The sequence below is a fragment of the Sander vitreus genome, chromosome 4, assembly GCF_031162955.1.
Source record: "Sander vitreus isolate 19-12246 chromosome 4, sanVit1, whole genome shotgun sequence".
Classification (NCBI taxonomy): domain Eukaryota; kingdom Metazoa; phylum Chordata; class Actinopteri; order Perciformes; family Percidae; genus Sander; species Sander vitreus.
In genome coordinates this window covers 37,791,078-37,811,720 of record NC_135858.1, presented here as the reverse complement: position 1 = coordinate 37,811,720, position 20,643 = coordinate 37,791,078, and the positions used below count along the sequence as shown (strand labels likewise).

Genomic DNA, 20,643 nt, shown 5'->3' with positions numbered 1-20,643 from the left:
GTTGTGGAGAGAACAAGACATTTGATGACATCATCTTGGGCTTTGGGCAACACTGATCAACATTTTAGAGACCAAAAAATTGATCCATTCAGCCAGAACATAACCCACACATTAATCCACAGTGAAGATAATCGTAGTTGCGACTAGTTCCTAACCCTAACCCCTGGTCCTAGACTAATGTGTGCGTTGGTGTCTAGGCGGGTTGGACCTGAAGTCTCAGGAGGCTGCGTTGAGGGCGGGGCCAGATGTTCTGGTAGCTACACCGGGTCGGCTGATTGATCATCTTCACAACACGCCGAGCTTTGAGCTGAGTCACATTGAGATCCTGATCCTGGACGAGGCCGACCGGTAAGCGCCTGCAGCCACAGAGAAACACGTCAGCACCGGTAAACTCCGTCTGAAACCATGACTCAGCGTTTTATTGTGTGTGTCAGGATGCTGGACGAGTACTTTGAAGAGCAGATGAAGGAGATCATCCGGTTGTGTTCCTACAACAGACAGACCATGTTGTTCTCTGCCACCATGACTGAGGAGGTGAGTGTCATGTGACCTGTGTCTCCAGCTGTTTCATTGGGTAATGTGACCTGTGTCTCCAGCTGTTTCAGTGTGTCATGTGACCTGTGTCTCCAGGTGAAGGAACTGGCGGCCGTGTCGTTGAAGCAGCCAGTCAGGATCTTCGTTAACAGCAACACTGACGTCGCTCCGTTTCTGAGACAAGAGTTTGTCAGAATCCGACAGAACCGAGAAGGAGACAGAGAGGCTGTGGTGGCTGGTAGGTACTTATAATACTATAATCATCATGTAGTAGTACTGAGAATAATATGATAATCATGTAGTAGTACTGAGAATACTGCAGTTCTAACCATGTAGTATTATTGAGAAAACTGCAGTTCTAATAATGTAGTATTACTGAGAATACTGCACTAGTTATTACTTTGTCTGTGTGTGATATACTATAGCATTAGTACTTTGTCTGGTCTGTGGGGAGAAGGACTCACCTTCCAGTCAGTTTTTGTTTCGTTCTAATCGCCACATTGGAGGAATGCCCTCATAAATGAAATGTTTAGTGTTTCCACAGACGGACTCAACTTCAGTGAACAATGTCAGCAGACAGTTTGAAACAAAGTGTTGTCCATTGAACTCGACTAACAAGGCTAACTGGGCTAAGCTAACTAGCATCATGCTACAGCTGATACACAACTAGTGCACTCTCGGAGCTTTCAGAGTAAAACTCCCACTACAGAATTTCTGTTGCATGTAGTCGAGATAAACAGACTTTGTTGACGTGTTTGGGTCACCGGGCATACAGAATGTCCTGAACCAAAACGGTGCGGCAAGAATACACGTACCGTTACAGCTCTAATCTATCAATTGTTTTTGAGGAAAGCACTGCATGTGGTACCTTGGTCAGGGTTTCAGTCATTACAGACGGGTGTGTGTAAAACATTAAGTGTGTGATGTGTGTGTTTAAAACATTATTATATGATACAGACTTTTTGTGTTTGGGTCACACACTGTACCGAAACGGTTCAGGACGGATACATGTACCATAACAGTCCTAATGATGTTGCTAAAGGCGCCCCCCCCCCCCCGAACACTAACTGTCGTGTGTTCTAGCGCTGCTGACACGGACCTTTCAGGATCACGTGATGTGTTTCACTCAGACAAGGAAACAGGCTCACAGACTGCACATCCTGCTGGGACTGCTGGGGCTGAAGGTCGGAGAACTGCACGGAGAACTGAGCCAGAACCAGAGACTGGAAAACCTCAGGTACACAGAACCAAAGACTGGAGAACCTCAGGCACACACACACACACACACACACACACACACACAGAACAAGGTACTGGAGAACCTCAGGTACACAGAACCAGAGACAATAACTAATATGTGTAATATGTATTTACCCTCGTTGTTCTCTATGTTCTCAGGCGTTTTAAGGACGATCAGATTGATATCTTGGTGGCAACAGACGTAGCGGCCAGAGGTCTGGACATCGATGGAGTCAAAACGGTGAGAGTTCCTCCCAGTTTACTTTAGTTCCTCCCAGTTTACTTTAGTTCCTCCCAGTTTACTTTAGTTCCTCCCAGTTTACTTTAGTTCCTCCCAGTTTACTTTAGTTCTTCACAGTTTACTTTAGTTCTTCACCCTTTACTTTAGTTCTTCACCCTTTACTTTAGTTCTTCACCCTTTACTTTAGTTCTTCACCCTTTACTTTAGTTCTTCACCCTTTACTTTAGTTCTTCACCCTTTACTTTAGTTCTTCACCCTTTACTTTAGTTCTTCACCCTTTACTTTAGTTCTTCACCCTTTACTTTAGTTCTTCACCCTTTACTTTAGTTCTTCACCCTTTACTTTAGTTCTTCACCCTTTACTTTAGTTCCTTTAGGTATCTTTGTAGTTACTGTACAATAAATTAAATTACTGTGGATTTACTGTTTGTCTTTCTCTCTCTGTCTCTCTCTCTCTGTCTCTCTCTCTCTCTCTCTTCCTCCCTCCCTGTCTCTCTCTCACTCCCTGTCTGTGTCTCAGGTGATAAACTTCACCATGCCGTCCACGGTGAAGCACTACGTCCATCGTGTGGGCCGTACAGCGAGAGCCGGTCGCTCCGGGCGTTCGGTGTCTCTGGTTGGAGAGACGGAGAGGAGGATGCTGAAGGAGGTGGTGAAGTCAGCCAAGAGCAGCGTGAAGGCTCGCGTCCTCCCGCCAGGTAACAGACAGACTGAGTTTTGCATTTTGGCTGTCGGGTTTTTTGGAGCAAGAAGTGTTATTATATCCATCCATATTTGGATGAGAGGGCAGAGCTGGGGAGGATGACACGCCTGTGTTGTTTATGGTTTCATGGTGCCGTGCTAAGCTAAACGCTAAAGAGGGAAAGATTCAGATTTTCAACCCTTCTGAAGCGAGTCATCCAACGGGAGATTTACCGGTGGATAAACACAGACCTCGGGTACTGGAGACATTCATCTGCATGTACAGCAGAACAGAACATCTGCTGATGTTCCCTTAAGTTACCAACATGTTCCAGTGAACGTTGCTGAAGTGAGAGGGTCAAAAACAAGTTGAGGTCTATTTTAATGTCCCCAGAGTTGGCATGGTTAGCATTGCTAAGCCTCTGTCCTGATTGACAGTCTGTTTTCAAATGAATGGGAATATCATTTACTAAATGAACATCATGCCCTATTGAAGAAGACTTGAAACTAGTGATTGAGACCATAAACGTCAGATAACAGCAGTGACTGTTTCCTGTCTCTCAGACGTGATCCTGAAGTTCAGAGATCTGATCACGAAGCTGGAGAAAGACGTGGAAGCTGTGATGAAGCTGGAGAGAGAGGAGAGAGAGCTGGCTGCGTCCGAGGCCAAGGTACACTGATGCTAACCCCATCTAACATAGTCTCTAATTACTACACAGCATTTAAAGAAAACTCACTTTTAAAGCTGCTTCACCTGTTACACTCCTTATTTCCTTCTTCCTCCTTCCTTCTTCCAAAACAGCCAGGAGTTTGCATTTTAAACATTTCTTCTTCTATTTTAGCTGTTTTTATATTCTTGTTAACAAAGGGTTTTTTATAGTTTTACCCCTCTGTAATGTTTAATGTAAAGCACGTTTGAAGCGCCTTGGTGATGAAATGTGCTGTAGAGATAAATCCGTCTTGCTTTACAAACTAACGGATGAATTGTTTGTTTTGGCGGTCAGTTGCTGGTATTTCAGGCTGCTCGTTGAAATGATTTGTTAGCATGTCAGGCTAACTAGCTTCTTTTAAACACGTCATGTTTAACAGAGTGTGTGTGTGTGTGTGTATAGTTGAGTGTGGCTCAGAAGCGCCTCGATGGCTCCGCCTCCTCTTCTGACTCACAGCGAGTTTGGTTTCAGACTCAGCAGGAGAGAAAACAGAGCCGCGGTGAGTACAAATACACACAATGATACACACAAAAACACAATGATACACACAATTTAAACCAGTAGAGAGGCAGGTGTGGCAACATGTAACTCCTTTATTTAATTCAGTTCTATTTCTAGTATCAGATCCTATACCAGGAGTCATCTCAGGACACTTTATAGATAGAGTAGGTCTAGACCACTCTATCATTCATAGAGACACAACACCCCCCCAGTAGGTCTAGACCACTCTATCATTCACAGAGACACAACAACCCCCCCCAGTAGGTCTAGACCACTCTATCATTCACAGAGACACAACAACCCCCCCCTAGTAGGGCTAGACCACTCTATCATTCACAGACACAACAACCCCCCCCAACTTGATTTTCTTCATGTTGACCCTGACTTTTCATCAGTTAACTGAACTCTGTAACTTTACTAGGACTGCATATTTGAACTCTTGTTTCTCTCCGTCAGTGTCGAAGGCTCTACAGGAGTTTGATCTCGCTCTGAGAGGGAAGAAGAAGAGAGAAAAGTTCCTGAAAGACGGCAAGAAGAAGGATCTGACGGTAAGACCAGGAAGTGAAGAATATAAGCTAAGAATTACTCAGTGACCTGCTGGGTCTGAAGGTGACTGAAGGGTTCAGCTCATAAATGTGCAGTTAATTGTATGGAGTTTGGTTGAGGCAGCAGTTCAAGATAAAAGTCCTCACATGTCTTGTTTTATCCACAGCTCAAAGATATTCAGTTGACTGTCACAGAGGAGAGAAGAAACTAGAAAGAATCAGAGATGTTTTTCTGTTGGAGCTGTTGATTCAGGTTTAGTGTAATGATGTCTGTCTGTCTGTCTGTCTGTCAGTCTGAGGAGCGCTCTCAGTTTGAGATTTTGAAGGCTCAGATGTTCGCTGAGCGAGCGGCCAAGAGAGAGAGACGCCCGAAGAGAGCGAGAGCCATGCCGGAGGATGAGACGCCAATCAAAGGTCCGAAATACTGTACACACGTAAACTACATCAGTACTGAGATATACCATCAGTACTCAGATATACAGTGGACATAAAAAGTCCACACCCCCCTGTTAAAATGCCAGTTTGTGACTTTTTCCACTTTTTAATGTGACCAATTCAATTGAAAAACAAACTGAAATCTTCGAGGGGGGAAAATAAAAAATAAAAACCTTATAATAGCCTGGTTGCATAAGTGTGCACACCCTCTTATAATTGGGTCTGTGGTCAGAATTAAGCAATCACATTCAAACTCATGTTAAATAGAAGAATAGAATTAATCACAAATAAAGTTTAGCTGATCTAGTAGGATTTTCTAGCTGCAGGAATTTCTGGCAAGTACTGGCTGGAGAATATAATCCTGGAATACAGGAAGTTCTGAATAACCAAACACAAATCCTCCTCCTATCATGGAGACTCTTTACTGTAGGCCGTGTTGTCCTCTTTACTGTAGGCCGTGTTGTCCTCTCTTTACTGTAGGCCGTGTTGTCGTCGTCCGTGTTGTCCTCTCTTTACTGTAGGCCGTGTTGTCGTCGTCCGTGTTGTCCTCTCTTTACTGTAGGCCGTGTTGTCCTCTCTTTACTGTAGGCCGTGTTGTCCTCTCTTTACTGTAGGCCGTGTTGTCCTCTCTTTACTGTAGGCCGTGTTGTCCTCTCTTTACTGTAGGCCGTGTTGTCGTCGTCCGTGTTGTCCTCTCTTTACTGTAGGCCGTGTTGTCCTCTCTTTACTGTAGGCCGTGTTGTCCTCTCTTTACTGTAGGCCGTGTTGTCCTCTCTTTACTGTAGGCCGTGTTGTCCTCTCTTTACTGTAGGCCGTGTTGTCCTCTCTTTACTGTAGGCCGTGTTGTCCTCTCTTTACTGTAGGCCGTGTTGTCCTCGTCTCTTTACTGTAGGCCGTGTTGTCCTCTCTTTACTGTAGGCCGTGTTGTCCTCTCTTTACTGTAGGCCGTGTTGTCCTCTCTTTACTGTAGGCCGTGTTGTCCTCGTCTCTTTACTGTAGGCCGTGTTGTCCTCGTCTCTTTACTGTAGGCCGTGTTGTCCTCTCTTTACTGTAGGCCGTGTTGTCCTCTCTTTACTGTAGGCCGTGTTGTCCTCTCTTTACTGTAGGCCGTGTTGTCGTCGTCTCTTTACTGTAGGCCGTGTTGTCGTCGTCTCTTTACTGTAGGCCGTGTTGTCCTCTCTTTACTGTAGGCCGTGTTGTCTCTTTACTGTAGGCCGTGTTGTCCTCTCTTTACTGTAGGCCGTGTTGTCCTCTCTTTACTGTAGGCCGTGTTGTCACGTCTCTTTACTGTAGGCCGTGTTGTCCTCGTCTCTTTACTGTAGGCCGTGTTGTCCTCGTCTCTTTACTGTAGGCCGTGTTGTCCTCGTCTCTTTACTGTAGGCCGTGTTGTCCTCTCTTTTCAGGACATGTCAAACAGCAGATTTACTGTTAGCCAGGCACACTGTCAAAATTTCTTGTGAATTTTTCCAAAGTTAAACTTTTTGGCCATAATTTCAAAAGGTACTATGTTTGGCGCAAAAACTACCCATCACCCAAAGAACACCATACACAGTTAAGCATGGTGGTGGCAGCTTTGGGGCTGCTTTTCTTCAGCTGGAACTGGGACCTTACGCTGGCTACACACTGGCTGCGTGGCGTGAGCGTGGTGTTTCTGTAGCGTGGCGGCTGCGTGGCGTGAGCGTGGTGTTTCTGTAGCGTGGCGTGAGCGTGGTGTTTCTGTTGCGTGGCGTGAGCGTGGTGTTTCTGTTGCGTGGCGGCTGCGTGGCGTGGCGTGGCGTTTGCTGTTGCGTGGCGTGAGCGTGGTGTTTCTGTAGCGTGGCGGCTGCGTGGCGTGAGCGTGGTGTTTCTGTAGCGTGGCGGCTGCGTGGAGTGAGCGTGGTGTTTCTGTAGCGTGGCGGCTGCGTGGTGTTTCTGTAGCGTGGCGGCTGCGTGGAGTGAGCGTGGTGTTTCTGTAGCGTGGCGGCTGCGTGGCGTGAGCGTGGTGTTTCTGTAGCGTGGCGTGAGCGTGGTGTTTCTGTAGCGTGGCGTGGCGTGCGTGGCGTGAGCGTGGTGTTTCTGTAGCGTGGCGTGAGCGTGGTGTTTCTGTAGCGTGGCGGCTGCGTGGCGTGAGCGTGGTGTTTCTGTAGCGTGGCGGCTGCGTGGCGTGAGCGTGGTGTTTCTGTAGCGTGGCGTGAGCGTGGTGTTTCTGTAGCGTGGCGTGAGCGTGGTGTTTCTGTAGCGTGGCGGCTGCGTGATGACTGGTGTACCAGTAGCGTGGTGTGAGCTGCTGTTTCTAGCCTGTCTGGACACATGGATGTTTCTGCTGCATAAACATGAAACATATTCTGATCTGAAAGACAACGTCAGCAGGATTGACGGCAGCATAGGCTCCAGAATATTGCTTCAATAAATCAATAATTATTTATCTGTGTAGCATGACATTTATATAGCGTGGCGGCTCATGTCGTAAACCTCGAGACTTTCAAACATCAACATATCATTTATTAAATGTATTTGTGTCTAAATGACATATAAACATCTTCGTATTCTATGTTGCCTGGAGACGCTTCCAACACGCTGGTGTGTGGTGTGAAAAATAGGCGTCGGTCCTATTTCTAGCATGCACGCGTTTTCTGAGACGTGCGTGTCACGCAGGCAGTGTGCACGCTCTAACCTGTTACCATGGGAGCCCAAATAAAAACGGACACGCCATGCGGCCGACACGCTGTGTGATCTGAAGAGAGCTGTGCTCAGGAGATGTCCTCGCAATCTGACAGATTTAGAGAAGAGTGGGCAGATGTTGCCACGTCAAGATGTGCTATGCTAATAGACTCCTACCCAAAAAGACTGAGTGCTTTAATAAAATCAAAAGGTGCTTCAACAAAGTATTAGTTTAAGGGTGTGCACACTTATGCAACCAAGTTATTGTACATTTTTGATTTTTTTCCCCCCTTAAAGATTTCAGTTTGTTTTTAAATTGTTCACGTCATAGGTCACATTAAAGATGGAGAAAGTTCTGACATGATTTATCTTGGTCTCATTTTTTTACATCACAAAAACCTGGCATTTTAACGGGTGTTTTATGTCCACTGTACTACATCAGTACTCAGATATACTACATCAGTATTGCTAAAAGTAAAGATTAAACTGCTGAAAGTGATTAAATTGAACTTGTCTTTGCAGCAGCCAATCAGAAAGCAGGAAAAGGAGGGAAGAAGTCTGTGTTCGACAAAGAGCTGACCAACACGAGCAACAAAGCTCTGAAACACTACAGAGCTGGGTGAGACAGCTGTCTGTCTGTCTGTCTTACTGTACACCTGTCTGTCTGTACACCTGTCTAACTGTAACCATTCTGTCTGTCTACAGCCCGTCCTTCGCGGACAGGAAGCGTCTTGGTATGGACAGGAAGCATCCTGGCAGCTCAAGGTGAGTACGTCTGTCTCTCTCTGTCTCGGTCTCTCTCTGTCTCTCTCTCTAGTACTCTGTAGTAGCAGCTCCCGGTGAGTTTACCTGTCTCTCTCTGTCCAATAGGTTCAAGAAGAAGTGATGACAGCCAAGATGGCCACCTGGAGCAGCAGTTTTCTCCACCTCGTCTGTGCTCACTGTGTAAATCTGTTCGTTTTTTTTGTTCATTTAAGAAGTTTTAAATAAAGTTACAGTCTGTATGAAAACACGTCTGTAGGTTTTTATAAAAACAGACTGTTATTGCTCGTAGATCTGAAACTAACATGTAACAAAAACTGAAGATGGTTTAAGGTTTTTAATTAATATTGAAATACAATCAAACAGGCAATCACTATGAACTGACAGACGGTGACCATGGAAACAATTATCAGGTGGTTTAAACATTTAAAGGTCAGACGAAAACCCTTCACAAAATATGAGTAAATATTTTCAGTTTTACTTCAAAAAACAAATGACAAACAACTTTCCTTCTTTGTGTCCATGTAAATGGTAAATAAAATGTTCACATGCAGATAAATTTATGATGGCATTAAAGTAATTTAACAGCTGATCCCACATTGCTCCATAGCAGATTGATCAGATGTACAGACAGTTACTAAACGTTTACAGTCTGATGATGACACTCATATTTACATCTCTTAGCTCGCCACTGCTGGTCAGACATGTTGAACTCTTCGCTGCGCTGGACGGATCTTCACATATTGTTTACATTCCTGTCACTGGGTTATTTAATCAGCCATTGGGATTTATGAATGAATAACAGTGACATATTTTAGGCCTGCAGCTAACGATTAATGTGATGATTATTTTCTCGATTCGTTTAGTTGATAAAATGGTGAAACAGTTTTTCTAAGTCCAAAGTGAAAGATTCCTTCAAATCTTAGAACCTAGAAACTTAGATATATCTGCAAAAAGTTTGCCACAAACGTGCCAGATACGGTTACAAAGACATCACAAAGTTGTATCTGTCAAAGTTTCTGTAGTTCCAGCTCTCTGCCTGTAGAGGGCAGAATAAACTTTTATGCTGAAAGCTCGGGATGATTCTTGGGAAACAACTGTAACAGTGAGGTGTCTGATAATAGTGTTTACCCTTAAACATGGAAAGCAACCAACCAATCAGGTGTGAGTGTGTGCCAGCAGTGAACCAATCAGTGATAGTGAAAACAAACATTTGCTGTACATGTTAAAACTTTCTCATGAATAAAACCAGCGATAGAGCCAGTTGTTTGTGGCGTCCATAGTTCCTCTGGTCTGGCTCAGTGTTGGGATAAATCCTCACATCTGGCGTTTCTTCCTCCGTTATCTCCGCTATTTATTCTGCAGGGGTGCAGTCGGTGCATCTGGGGCTTAGCACCGCCCAGGACAGTTGTGATTGGTTTAAATCAGTGATTCCCAGACAGAAATTAAGTGTAAAAAAAAGTAAGCTAAACAGTTTGAATGATTAAGATAAGTACTGGATGAATGGTTGAAATAGTTAGTTAAAATAATCGTTAATGGATATATGGTCAAACATTCAGCTTCACTCCAAGTAGTAGTAGCCTAGAAGGTTTGTAGTAGTAGGATTACTTACCATACCAAACATAATATTGACAGTTCAGTTGTACGAAAAAATTAACAATAGCCTAGCCTGGTTGACCCCAGACCCTTCTCGGGTCTGGGGAAGGTTCATTCACAGCCCATTTCCAAAGGGGCGTCACCAACGGACACCGCTCAAATGCCTCTTGGCGCAATTGGATAGACCTTCAACCAATCAGAGCGATGAAGGAGATGACGCTTCAACGTCGCTGCACTATCGTCATCGTGTGAAGCCCGCCTCAACAGTTGTGATTGGTGCCTCGATTTGGAAAAATTGGAAATGGGCTCTTGGCCAGACGGCCTTGCAGAGCAAATCTCAAATTTGCCGCAAGTTCATCAGGGTTTTCCCAGGCCAACAATATCCACTTTTATATAACGAATAGTGTTAAACATTTGAAACAAACATTGTGAATGAATGAAGGGGTATGTGAGTTTATCTGACAGGACTGCTGGGAAACCTCAGACCAGAAAGGTTAGGAACCACTACCACTACCCCTACCCCAGAATAGATGAGCGGGGCGGCCAGACCATACTGCAGGGATGTGGAGATAGGTCTAATGTGAGACTACAGTTCCCATGATGCCTTACTCTGTAACTCCAGCTGGTGTTTAAAGTCTCTGTTTCAGTTTTTTACAGTTTCTTAATTTAAATCCATATTTTGATCGTTGTTTGAATTGCTATGCTGGTTCAGCTCTACTTGGTTCCGGTCCAGGCTTGGTCTGAGTGCGGCGAGGGAGCGCAGAGCTCCGAGTCGGAGTCCGACTCGCCCTCTGCGATGTACGGCCGGACGGTGGCGCAACGGGCGGCACCACCTCCCCGGCTGGCGGAGTAGAAGCCGTTGTTGAGGAAGTCCAGGTTCTCTCGGGACTGGGAGAGGGAGAAGCCGCTGAAGGAGCGCACCAGCTCCTCGTGGTCGACTGACGGGATGGAGACGGAGGCATCACTGTCCAGCTTCCCCCCCCCCCCCCCCCCTTCTCCTCCCTCCCTCTCTGGAGGCTCCGCCCCCCCTCTCTCTCCAGCGCTGTGCCGGCTCGATCGGTTCCCGCCATGTCTCTCTCCTGCAGGAGGAGGCGGGAGTCGAACCAGTGACCCGTCCCCCACTGGACTCGGCGTGTTGCCATGGCTACGTTGGGGCGGGACCTGCTGGTGCAGCTGGGAGCTGATTGGTTGCCAGGAGGTTGAGGGCGGGCAGGTGGGGGCGCTGTAGTTCCTGTGTCCCGTGGAGCTGCTGGAGCGGACCATCTTTGTTCCGAAATGACTCTTCTCAACGTGGTCGCCAGGCAACACCCTGAACAAAAAAATGCATTCATGTGTTTATTTTTGTTTATTTATGTGTTTAAAGATGTTTTGTCACTCACCTAAAGGATTGTTAGGAACACCATACTATTACTGTTTGACCCCCTTTCGCCTTCAGAACTGCCTTAGTTCTTCGTGGCACTGATTCAACAAGGTGCTGGAAGCATTCTTTAGAATTGTTGGCCCATATTGATAGGATAGTACCCCCCACACTATTACACCACCACCACCAGTAGCCTGCCCAGTGGTAACAAGGCATGATGGACCCATGTTCTCATTCTGTTTACGCCAAATTCTGACTCTACCATCTGAATGTCTCAACAGAAATCGTGACTCATCAGACCAGGCAACATTTTTACAGTCTTCAACTGTCCAATTTTGGTGAGCTCGTGCAAATTGTAGCCTCATTTTCCTATTTTTAAGTTTGTATACAATAAGTTATTACAGGCTATTTAAACTTTACCCTCTCTTGTTCCTCAGAGTCCTTCAACCTTTTTAAACTGAAGAGCATCAGAGGGACACTTTCTACACACCGAGCAGCACTCCATGCAGACTGGATCATGACTAAGGTAAATGTTTAATTGTCTAAATAAAATGACATTACATTACAAAAACAAAGGGACAACAAGTGAACACGTAGACAACATGTTGGTGTGTAGACACTGACTGGGGGATCTTGGAGATGGACTGGCTTTTCTGCAGTTGGTCTACTGGACTCTGGTAGGGTGGGGCCGGCTCCGGCTCCTTGGGTCCAAAGTAGGCGTCGGTCTCAGCCTGAGGGATTCCCATTCGCTGGATGTAGATGTTTACCAGAAAGTCCAACTTTCTCTCCATGGAGAGGACCTGACGGACACAACATTGTGTTCAGATTTTAAACTGAAGCTGCATCAAAAGAAACCAGCAGGTTCAGAGTCCGAGAGTGTTGACTATTGGTTACCTGCTTCTCCACTTTCCCCAACCGTCCCATCATGCTTGGGTCCTCAGGAAGCTCCTCGTTGGCTGTTTTGGGACGGTCCTTGTCTGTGATTGGTGTCCCTCTGCCAACTATCTGATCCACCCTTCCAATCAGGAGACAGCAAAAGTCAAACTCTGACGGACCTCACACAGATTATTATTTATATCCATTCATAATCCTTCAGCCTCAAGTTGATCAAACTGTGAAGGTGACATACAGTATTTCTACACAAAGTCTAAAAACTATGAGAAACTTTCTGACAGAAGATAAAAGATTCTGCATTCAAGAATATTAGCAGCTTACTAGCATAATACTTTTTTCAGTAAATGTGGCTATTGCTATTTTAAACGAGTGTTTTCATTGGGACCGAGTGTCCCGACAACAAAGAGAATATTCAGAATGAAATAAACATGGCGGCGGTCCGAGGTCTTACCTGGACTGGAGGTTCTTGATACGGGCGAGCATATCCAGGTGTCCGGCTGAATACTGTTCAATCACGTCCATTACATCATAGGGACGAAGACTCTCCTTAAACTTCCTCTTAGACACCATGAATCGCATTATACTGAGAGAGAGAGATAGGAAACATCAGGAAGTCAGCTGTCACTGTTGACCTCTAGTGCCTGTCAAAGACATTCACACCTGCACTCAACATTTTTGACTTCTCAACATACTTAACAGACTTTTTCTGACATACTATACTATGACTTTTCGACATACTTTACTGAGTTTTTGACTTTTTCGACACATACTATACTATGGCTTCTATGACCTTTTTTGGACATACTATGACTTTATGACTTTTTAGACACTATTCTATGACATTTCTGACTTTTTTCGTCGTACTTTACTGAGTTTTTGACTTTTTCGACACATACTGTACTAAGACATTTTTTATGACTTTTTGGACAGTATAATATGACTTCTAGGACTTTTTGGACATACTATACATATAATCTTTTTATGACTTTTTGGACTATACTATGACTTTTTATGACTTTTTTCCACGTACTATACTATGAATTTTTTCAACATACTGTCCTATGACTTTTTTCGACATACTATTCTACGACTTTTTATGACTTTTTTTTAAAATACTATACTATGACTTTTTATGACTTTTCAACATACTATACTATGACCTTTTTTTGACATAATATACTATGACTTTTTATGACTTTGTTCGACATACTATTCTATGACCTTTTTTGACATAATATACTATGACTTTTTATGACTTTGTTCGACATACTATTCTATTCTATGTGTATTATCATAATTTGTTTAACGTGCAAATATATTTTTTTACCTCAACCTCAAACCAGATAAAGACTTGTGCACCCCCTGTGATCTTTGCCGCTCCCCTGAGGGGTCCCCGGACCCCAGGTTGGGAACCACTGTACTATGACTTTTTATGACTTTTTTCGACATACTATTCTATGACTTTTTATGACTTTTTTCGACATACTATTCTATGACTTTTTATGACTTTGTTCGACATACTATACTATGACCTTTTATGACTTTTCAGCATACTATACTATGACTTTTTAATCACTTTTTTCGACATACTATACTATGACTTTTTGCGAAATATTATACTATGACTTTTTATGTCTTTTTTTTTTTTTTCATACTATACTAAGAGCTAAGATGGCGGCTCACGGCTCTCCTTTTCAGTGTTCTTTTTTTGTTGTTTCTGTACTTGTTTGTTTCTTGTTTGTGCACACATCAGTTCTGCGAACATCCGCTACACCTGCCAGAACCTTTTGGACATCTGTGACCAGCATCACATATATATTTCGAGTGCCTTTCATCATACGCACAACATCCTAGACGACATAGCGAGACCGCCGGGGTCTCCATGGATTGTTGTCGGTTCTAGAAGGCGGCGCAGACGGAGGAGGGAGAGGAAGCAGAAGCGGAGCTGCAGGTCCGGTGTTTTGCTAAGAAAACAACCTCACAAGCCACCTCTACCAAGCCTGTATCTCTCCAATGCCAGATCCCATGGCGCATTAAATGGACGACTTGGAATTAGAACTCACTGGAAATCGCTATGTTCGTGACTGCTGTGTTTTGATTATCACTGAAACCTGGCTTCACCCGGGGCTACCCGATGCTAGCATGCAGCTAGCAGGCCGCACTCTGCTCTGCTGGGACAGGACTGAGGACTGTAAGAGCAGAGGAGGAGGGCTCTGTATGTACGTACATGATAACTGGTTAATAACGGGACAATTATAGCTAAACACTGTTCCCCTGACCTCGATGTCTGTAAGATGCCGGCCTTTCTTTCTACCAGAGCTAACAGTAGTGATCATCACGGCTGTGTATATTCCACCCGACGCCAATGTAAACACGGTGCTCTCTCTCCTGCTGGACACTATAAACGAACGGCAGTGGGCCCACCCCGACGGTGTTCATATAATCACAGGAGCCTTTAATAAGGCCAACCTGAAGACTGTACTCCCAAAATTTTACCAACACGTCAAGTGTCCTACTAGAGGAGAGAACACTCTAGATCATGTTTACTCCAACATTAAGCATGCGTACAGAGCCATACCCCTCCCCCACCTTGGCCAGTCAGACCATCTCTCTCTCCTGCTCTCCCCAGCCTACACCCCCCTCAGATGTAGTGCCAGGCCCACCATAAAGACTGTTACAACCTGACCTGAAAATGCACTCTCCAAACTACAGGACTGTTTCAGCCAGACATACTGAGACTTATTTGAACACCAGGAGCTGGAAACATTCACAGGAACAGTACTGGACTACATCAAGTTCTGTATTGGAAATGTGACTGTGGACAAAAACATTTGGGTTTTCCCCAAACCAGAAACCTTGGATGACCAACCATTTCTGCACACTCCTCAGAGCCCGCGAGGCTGCCTTCAGGTCAGGTGACAGAGCTCTGTACAGGACTGCTTGAGCCGACCTGAAAAGTGGTATTAAGAAAGCCAAGGCAGACCACAAGAGGAGCATAGAGTCCCACCTGTCCAGCAACAACACACGTGAGGTGTGGCAGGGTATACAAGACATCACAAACTACAGAGGCTGTGATGCAACAACAGGGGACCTGAGTGCACCGCTGGCAGAGGAGCTAAATTGCTTCTTTGCTCACTTTGAGACATCACAACAGCAGCACTCATCTGCCCCAGCCCTGCCTCCACCCCCATCTGGTTCCTGCACCACTCTAGCCCTGCCCCCATCTGGTTCCTGCACCACTCTAGCCCTACCCCCATCCCCACCTGGTTCCTGCACCACTCCACTCACTGTGAGTGGGAGCACGATGTCAGACAGGTGCTCCTGGCACTGAACCCCAGGAGGTACCTGGCAAGGTGCTCAGAGTGTGTGCCCACCAGCTCACCTCCATCTTCACCAGGATGGTGAAGATGGAGGTGAATCAAATGATTATCGTCCTGTGGCCCTCACTCCGGTAATCATGAAGTGCTTCGAGGCTGGTTCATCAGCACATCAAGGACTATCTCCCCCCGGATCATTTCACATATCGCGTGAACAGATCCACAGATGCCATCGTCGTAGCTCTCCACTCTGCAGTGAGCCACCTGGAGCAGCAGCAGAGCTACGTCCGGATGCTCTTCGTGGATTACAGCTCAGCTTTCAATACAATCATTCCAGATGTTCTCATCACCAAACTGGTCACTCTCTGCCTCCCCGTCTCACATGTGCCTGGATAAAAAAGACTTTCTCACCAACCGGCCCCAGTCGATGAGACTCGGCCCTCACTTCTCCTCCACTCGCACGCTGAGCACCGGCTCCCCACAGGGCTGTGTGCTGAGCCCCCTCCTGTACTGTCTCTGGTCAGTGTCCTTTTCTATGCTGTGGTATGTTGGGGAGGCAGCACCAGGAAGAGGGATGCTGGACAACTGGACAGGCTGGTGAGAAAAGCTGGCTCTGTGGTGGGCATGGAGCTGGAGTCACTGACATCAGTTGCAGATAAGAGGACCCTGAAGAGACTGCTCTCTATAATGGACAATGATTGCCACCCCCTGCACACCACTTTCTCCAAGCAGAAGAGCATGTTCAGTAGTAGGCTCCTGTCTCTGTCTTGCAAAACTGACTGCGTAGGTCCTTTGTCCCTAGGGCCATTAAGCTCTTCAATGCTACACAAGAAGGCGAGACGGGGGATTGACTTAAGTGTTTAAGTCTGCTCTGCACACTGCCCTTTGTACCATGCCTTCATCTGAAGGCCTTTATACATAGCAAAAGTCATGGCACTGTTTGACTCCCGTACTGGCTATATTAGCCATCTGCCCATTTTGCTAGCTTGCCTGTATGGTCAATACACCACGCTGTCTTTTTGTCTGTATGGACAGTTTTCAACTTTAACTTATACTTTTCTTCAAGTCTTTTACTAGTGTCTATGTATAGTTAAGTAATGTTTATTAATTTTGTATATATTGTGTTGCCTGTTGTACTTGAATAGATATAGAATTTGCACTGAAACGCTCTTGCACTATGATACCATTGCACCTTTCTGCATTTTTCCCCACACTGCTCCTTTAAACATGCTACAACCAAACTTTACTGTAAGGGCACACTATTGATATCTTTCTTTGTATTTTTGTAGTATGTGTGCATGGATGTCATATGTCTGTGTGCCTATGTGTATGTATGTTGTGTATAAGCTATTGGACACCTTAATTTCCTTCAGGATAAATAAAGTATCTCTATCTATCTATCTACACCCACGATTGCAGTCCGGCCCACAACAACCTCATCGTCAAGTTCACTGACGACGGAGATCCAACATGGCGGTGTAGAGGATAGACGTAGTGAAACCAGCTCCCGTAAAGACTTCTGATTTTACCTTTATCCTGAGCGAAATAAGCCAAGAATAAGACTCCAAACTGAGACAGTTAAGTGTTACTAAACTGAAAATGCCTCCGAAAAAGAATGAAGCAGCCACAAAGGAAGATAGGAGCGGAAAAACTACTGCAAATCCCAGCGCTAACACGGGCACTAGCATTGTGAGCGCTAGCTTTCCAAGCACCGATGCGCCGAAAAATACTGGGCCTGGAGACCGGAGAGTTGATCGAGATTGAGCGGGCTCACCGCTCACTTCAGTGTTGACCTGATGAGGGCAGCCTCCCCCGGGCTCTGGTGGTCTGCTTTCCCCGCTTCACTGACGTGATGAAAATCCTAGACGCGGCACGGAAGAAAAGATCACTGCAGTATGGCAACTCCACTATCATGATCTTCAGGGATATGTCCACAACTCTCTACCGGAAAAGAAAAGCCTTCACGCTGCTGAAGAAGAAGCTGCACGAGAAAACCATCTCCTTTAGGCTGCTTCATCCAACCAACCTGGTCCTGGACCTCCCGGAGGGCAGACGTACCTTCACCTCCCCGGTGTCGGCTGAGCACTACCTGACCAAATTTCACCCGGATATGCTCACCTGAACTCAGCTCCCCGCCGTGACTTTTTTGAGTGGAATTAGGGTACGTTCACTTTTGCGCCATAGTTACAGTGTCAGTCAATCCACACGGTAGAGCAGGTACTTGTTTTCTTTCCTCAAAAATACTTTAATCCTTTCCTTCACCCGACAGACTGCTTAATGACTGGTAATTAACCCCAGACCACTGTTTTGTTTGCTGCAGTAGCCGGTGTTTATGTAACCCAGGCGTGGCATATATAAAGCCAGTTTATTTTTATTTATTTCTGTAATGCTTGAGACAGTGACTCTATATACTTACGGCTAAATGCCTCCTCCCTTTTTTTTCTCAGCTGTTCATGTGCCACTCCCCCCAATAACTCAATTTAAAAGTGAGCTATGTATGGGTTTAATCATGAGCCCTTGACCATTTGAGTTTTAAAGGATTTAAGCCTAGACTAGGTGGGTACAAATAATCTCTTTAACCTAATGGGGGACTTTCGAGAGGTGCATTTTATTGGTTTTGTTTCTACTCGGTTTATTACACACTGCCTAGTTGCGGGTAGTCTGGTTTTGCTCGTTGGGAGTGGTGTATGTTACTACGTTTGCCAGCAAGAATAGGCTAATGGTTCTTCTTTTTGGGGGGGGGGGGGGGTACTTCCAGTCAGGGCAGTACATTTTCTGTATAACTTTTACTGCAACAGGTACCAAGTCTTTCTCATTCTAGTACAGAACATTATCCTGTATATCCTACTACCATATGATGTAAACCATGTCTACTACCACTACGTATAAATTCTTGAGTTGGAACACCAATGGAATTAACCAACAAATAAAGCGCAGGAAAGTTCTAAATTTCCTGAGGAATCATAATATTGATTTTGCATTTTTGCAAGAATCTCATCTAACCGAGGCCGAGCACCTCAAACTGGGTAAACAGTGGCAAGGCCAAATATACTTTTCTTCATTTAGCTCTCAGGCCCGAGGGGTGGTTATCTTAATTAAAAAAGGAGTTCCCTTTTACTTAAAACACACGGTAAGGGATAAAGGGGGCCGATATGTCTGGGTCAGTGGTTTCCTAGATAACGCTCCAATCTCTATGCTAAATGTCTACGGACCTAATCAAGATGAGCCAAAATTCTTTACGGATCTTTTTCTTAATATACCCTGTCCTCCTACTGAGCTTATCATTGGAGGAGACTTAAATTTGGTATTGGACCCTGTTATAGACAGATCCTCTACAAACCTCTAAAGCTCTATCTTCCGCGGCTAAGGCTCTTAAAAACGAATTGGCTGACCTTAATTTAATAGATGTGTGGAGGGTGAGACACATATCACTGCGTGGATACTCTTTTTACTCACACACACACAAAGTATACTCCCGTATTGACGTTTTCTATCTCCATGCAGGGAAGGAGCATCTGGTCAAATCTTGTGAATACCTGGCTAAAACACACTCAGATCATGCCCCTCTTTTGCTCCACTTAGTCAAACAGGACCAAAACATAAAACCTAAACGCTGGAGATTTCCTGTCCACCTGGTTAATGACGAGGAATTTATCATGAAAGTTAACGAGCAAATTGATCTTGTTCTTACCACAAATGTAGGCTCTGCCTCCCTGTCCATAATTTGGGAATCCCTCAAAGCTTTCATCAGGGGCTATTAGATTAGCCACTCCTCATGGAAGAAGAAACAATATCAAACCAAAATCGTGTCCCTAGAGGATGATATTAAGGCCCTTGAAACCGAGCACTCTCGCTCCCAATCACAATTAATTCAGCCAAGAGGGCTGAGTATGATGTTCTTACGACTCGAGAGGTAGAAAATGCAATGGCCAGGTTAAGGCAGCGCTATTACGAACAGGGCGACAAATCGGGGAAACTATTGGCATGGCAGATTAGAAGAGAAGAGGCTGCTAGATGCATTCCTGCTACGGAGTCGTCGGATGGTAGTGGTGTCGGATGGTACAAGTTATACTTGTCTCAAGGTGGAGATAGCTACAATGTGGATGGCTTTCTGGACAACCTGGATATTCCAAGGATAACAGAGGAGGTTCAGATTAGACTTGAAGCTAAAATCTGTAAACATGAGGTGATGGAGGCTCTGGCTAGGCTCCCAGGGGGTAAAGCCCCTGGACCCAATGGGTTCTCAATGGACTTTTTGAAAAAATGTGCTAATAAGTTATTGGATCCCCTTATAGATATGTTCAACCATGCAATCAAGACCAACAGATTACCCCAAACTTTAGAACAGGCTCTAATTATAGTTTTGTTAAAACCAGGGAAGGACCCCAATTTTTGCGGCTCATACAGACCCATCTCCTTTTTGTCAAGCGAATATAAGGTGCTCACTAAAATCATAGCTATCCGGCTTGGTACAGTGGTCCCCAATCTGGTCCATCTGGACCAGACTGGATTTATTCAAAACCGTTCACTGATTGATAACGTTAGGAGATTCCTCAACATAGCGCACTGCGCAAAATCCATCGATGATCCAGTATTGGCCATCTCACTGGACGCGGAGAAGGCTTTTGATCGGCTTGAGTGGCACTATCTCTTTGCAGTTCTGCGTAAAATGAATTTGGGCCCAAACCTGATACACATGATTGAACTATTGTACCTCCACCCCACAGCCATGGTCCAAACTAATTTGAACATCTCCCCCCCTTTCCCCCTCTCACGTGGCACCCGTCAGGCATGCCCGCTCTCACCATTGCTCTTTGCGTTAGCAATTGCGCCCTTAGCTATTGCAATAAGATCCCACCCGTCCATCTCAGGGGTCAGGGTTGAGGATGTGGACCACACCATCTCACTATATGCAGACGATGTAATCCTGTTTTTAACACATTTGAACTCCTCCCTGCCTGCTCTTATCGACTTGCTCTCCACCTACAGCAGCATATCAGGATACAAAGTAAATCTGCAAAAAAGCGTGGCTTTGCCTCTCAATCCTCCAGCGGAGCAATTTCCACAAGTAAACTTTCCCTTTAAATGGGATGCCCAGTGTATAACATACTTGGGTCTGACAATCCCCACTCAATTAGATAGAACCTTTTCGCTTAATTACAACCCCCTACTTTTAAAGGCGGAGAGGG

At 45.2% G+C, this 20,643-nt stretch overlaps 2 protein-coding genes across 3 annotated transcripts in view; one reads left to right on the top strand and one right to left on the bottom strand.

The window, feature by feature from the left end:
- The window catches only part of ddx27 (DEAD (Asp-Glu-Ala-Asp) box polypeptide 27), a 15,769-nt gene extending 7,232 nt beyond the window's left edge, over positions 1-8,537 (top strand). For both annotated transcript variants that reach the window (XM_078249539.1, XM_078249540.1), the window contains exons 9-21: positions 198-348; positions 435-534; positions 631-772; positions 1,618-1,771; positions 1,933-2,014; positions 2,534-2,711; positions 3,259-3,365; positions 3,807-3,903; positions 4,362-4,453; positions 4,744-4,864; positions 8,048-8,144; positions 8,231-8,290; positions 8,396-8,537. In XM_078249539.1, coding sequence (XP_078105665.1) covers positions 198-348; positions 435-534; positions 631-772; positions 1,618-1,771; positions 1,933-2,014; positions 2,534-2,711; positions 3,259-3,365; positions 3,807-3,903; positions 4,362-4,453; positions 4,744-4,864; positions 8,048-8,144; positions 8,231-8,290; positions 8,396-8,411 — 1,397 coding nt within the window. In that variant the 3' untranslated portion in view covers positions 8,412-8,537. The remainder of the gene's footprint in view (positions 1-197; positions 349-434; positions 535-630; positions 773-1,617; positions 1,772-1,932; positions 2,015-2,533; positions 2,712-3,258; positions 3,366-3,806; positions 3,904-4,361; positions 4,454-4,743; positions 4,865-8,047; positions 8,145-8,230; positions 8,291-8,395) is intronic.
- Positions 8,538-8,610: 73 nt separating this feature from the next.
- Positions 8,611-20,643, bottom strand: part of kcnq2b (potassium voltage-gated channel, KQT-like subfamily, member 2b) — a 33,971-nt gene continuing 21,938 nt past the window's right edge. The window contains exons 16-19 of the mRNA XM_078249542.1: positions 12,589-12,720; positions 12,138-12,258; positions 11,868-12,043; positions 8,611-11,192 (exon numbers count right to left, since the gene is read on the bottom strand). Coding sequence (XP_078105668.1) covers positions 10,598-11,192; positions 11,868-12,043; positions 12,138-12,258; positions 12,589-12,720 — 1,024 coding nt within the window. The 3' untranslated portion in view covers positions 8,611-10,597. The remainder of the gene's footprint in view (positions 11,193-11,867; positions 12,044-12,137; positions 12,259-12,588; positions 12,721-20,643) is intronic.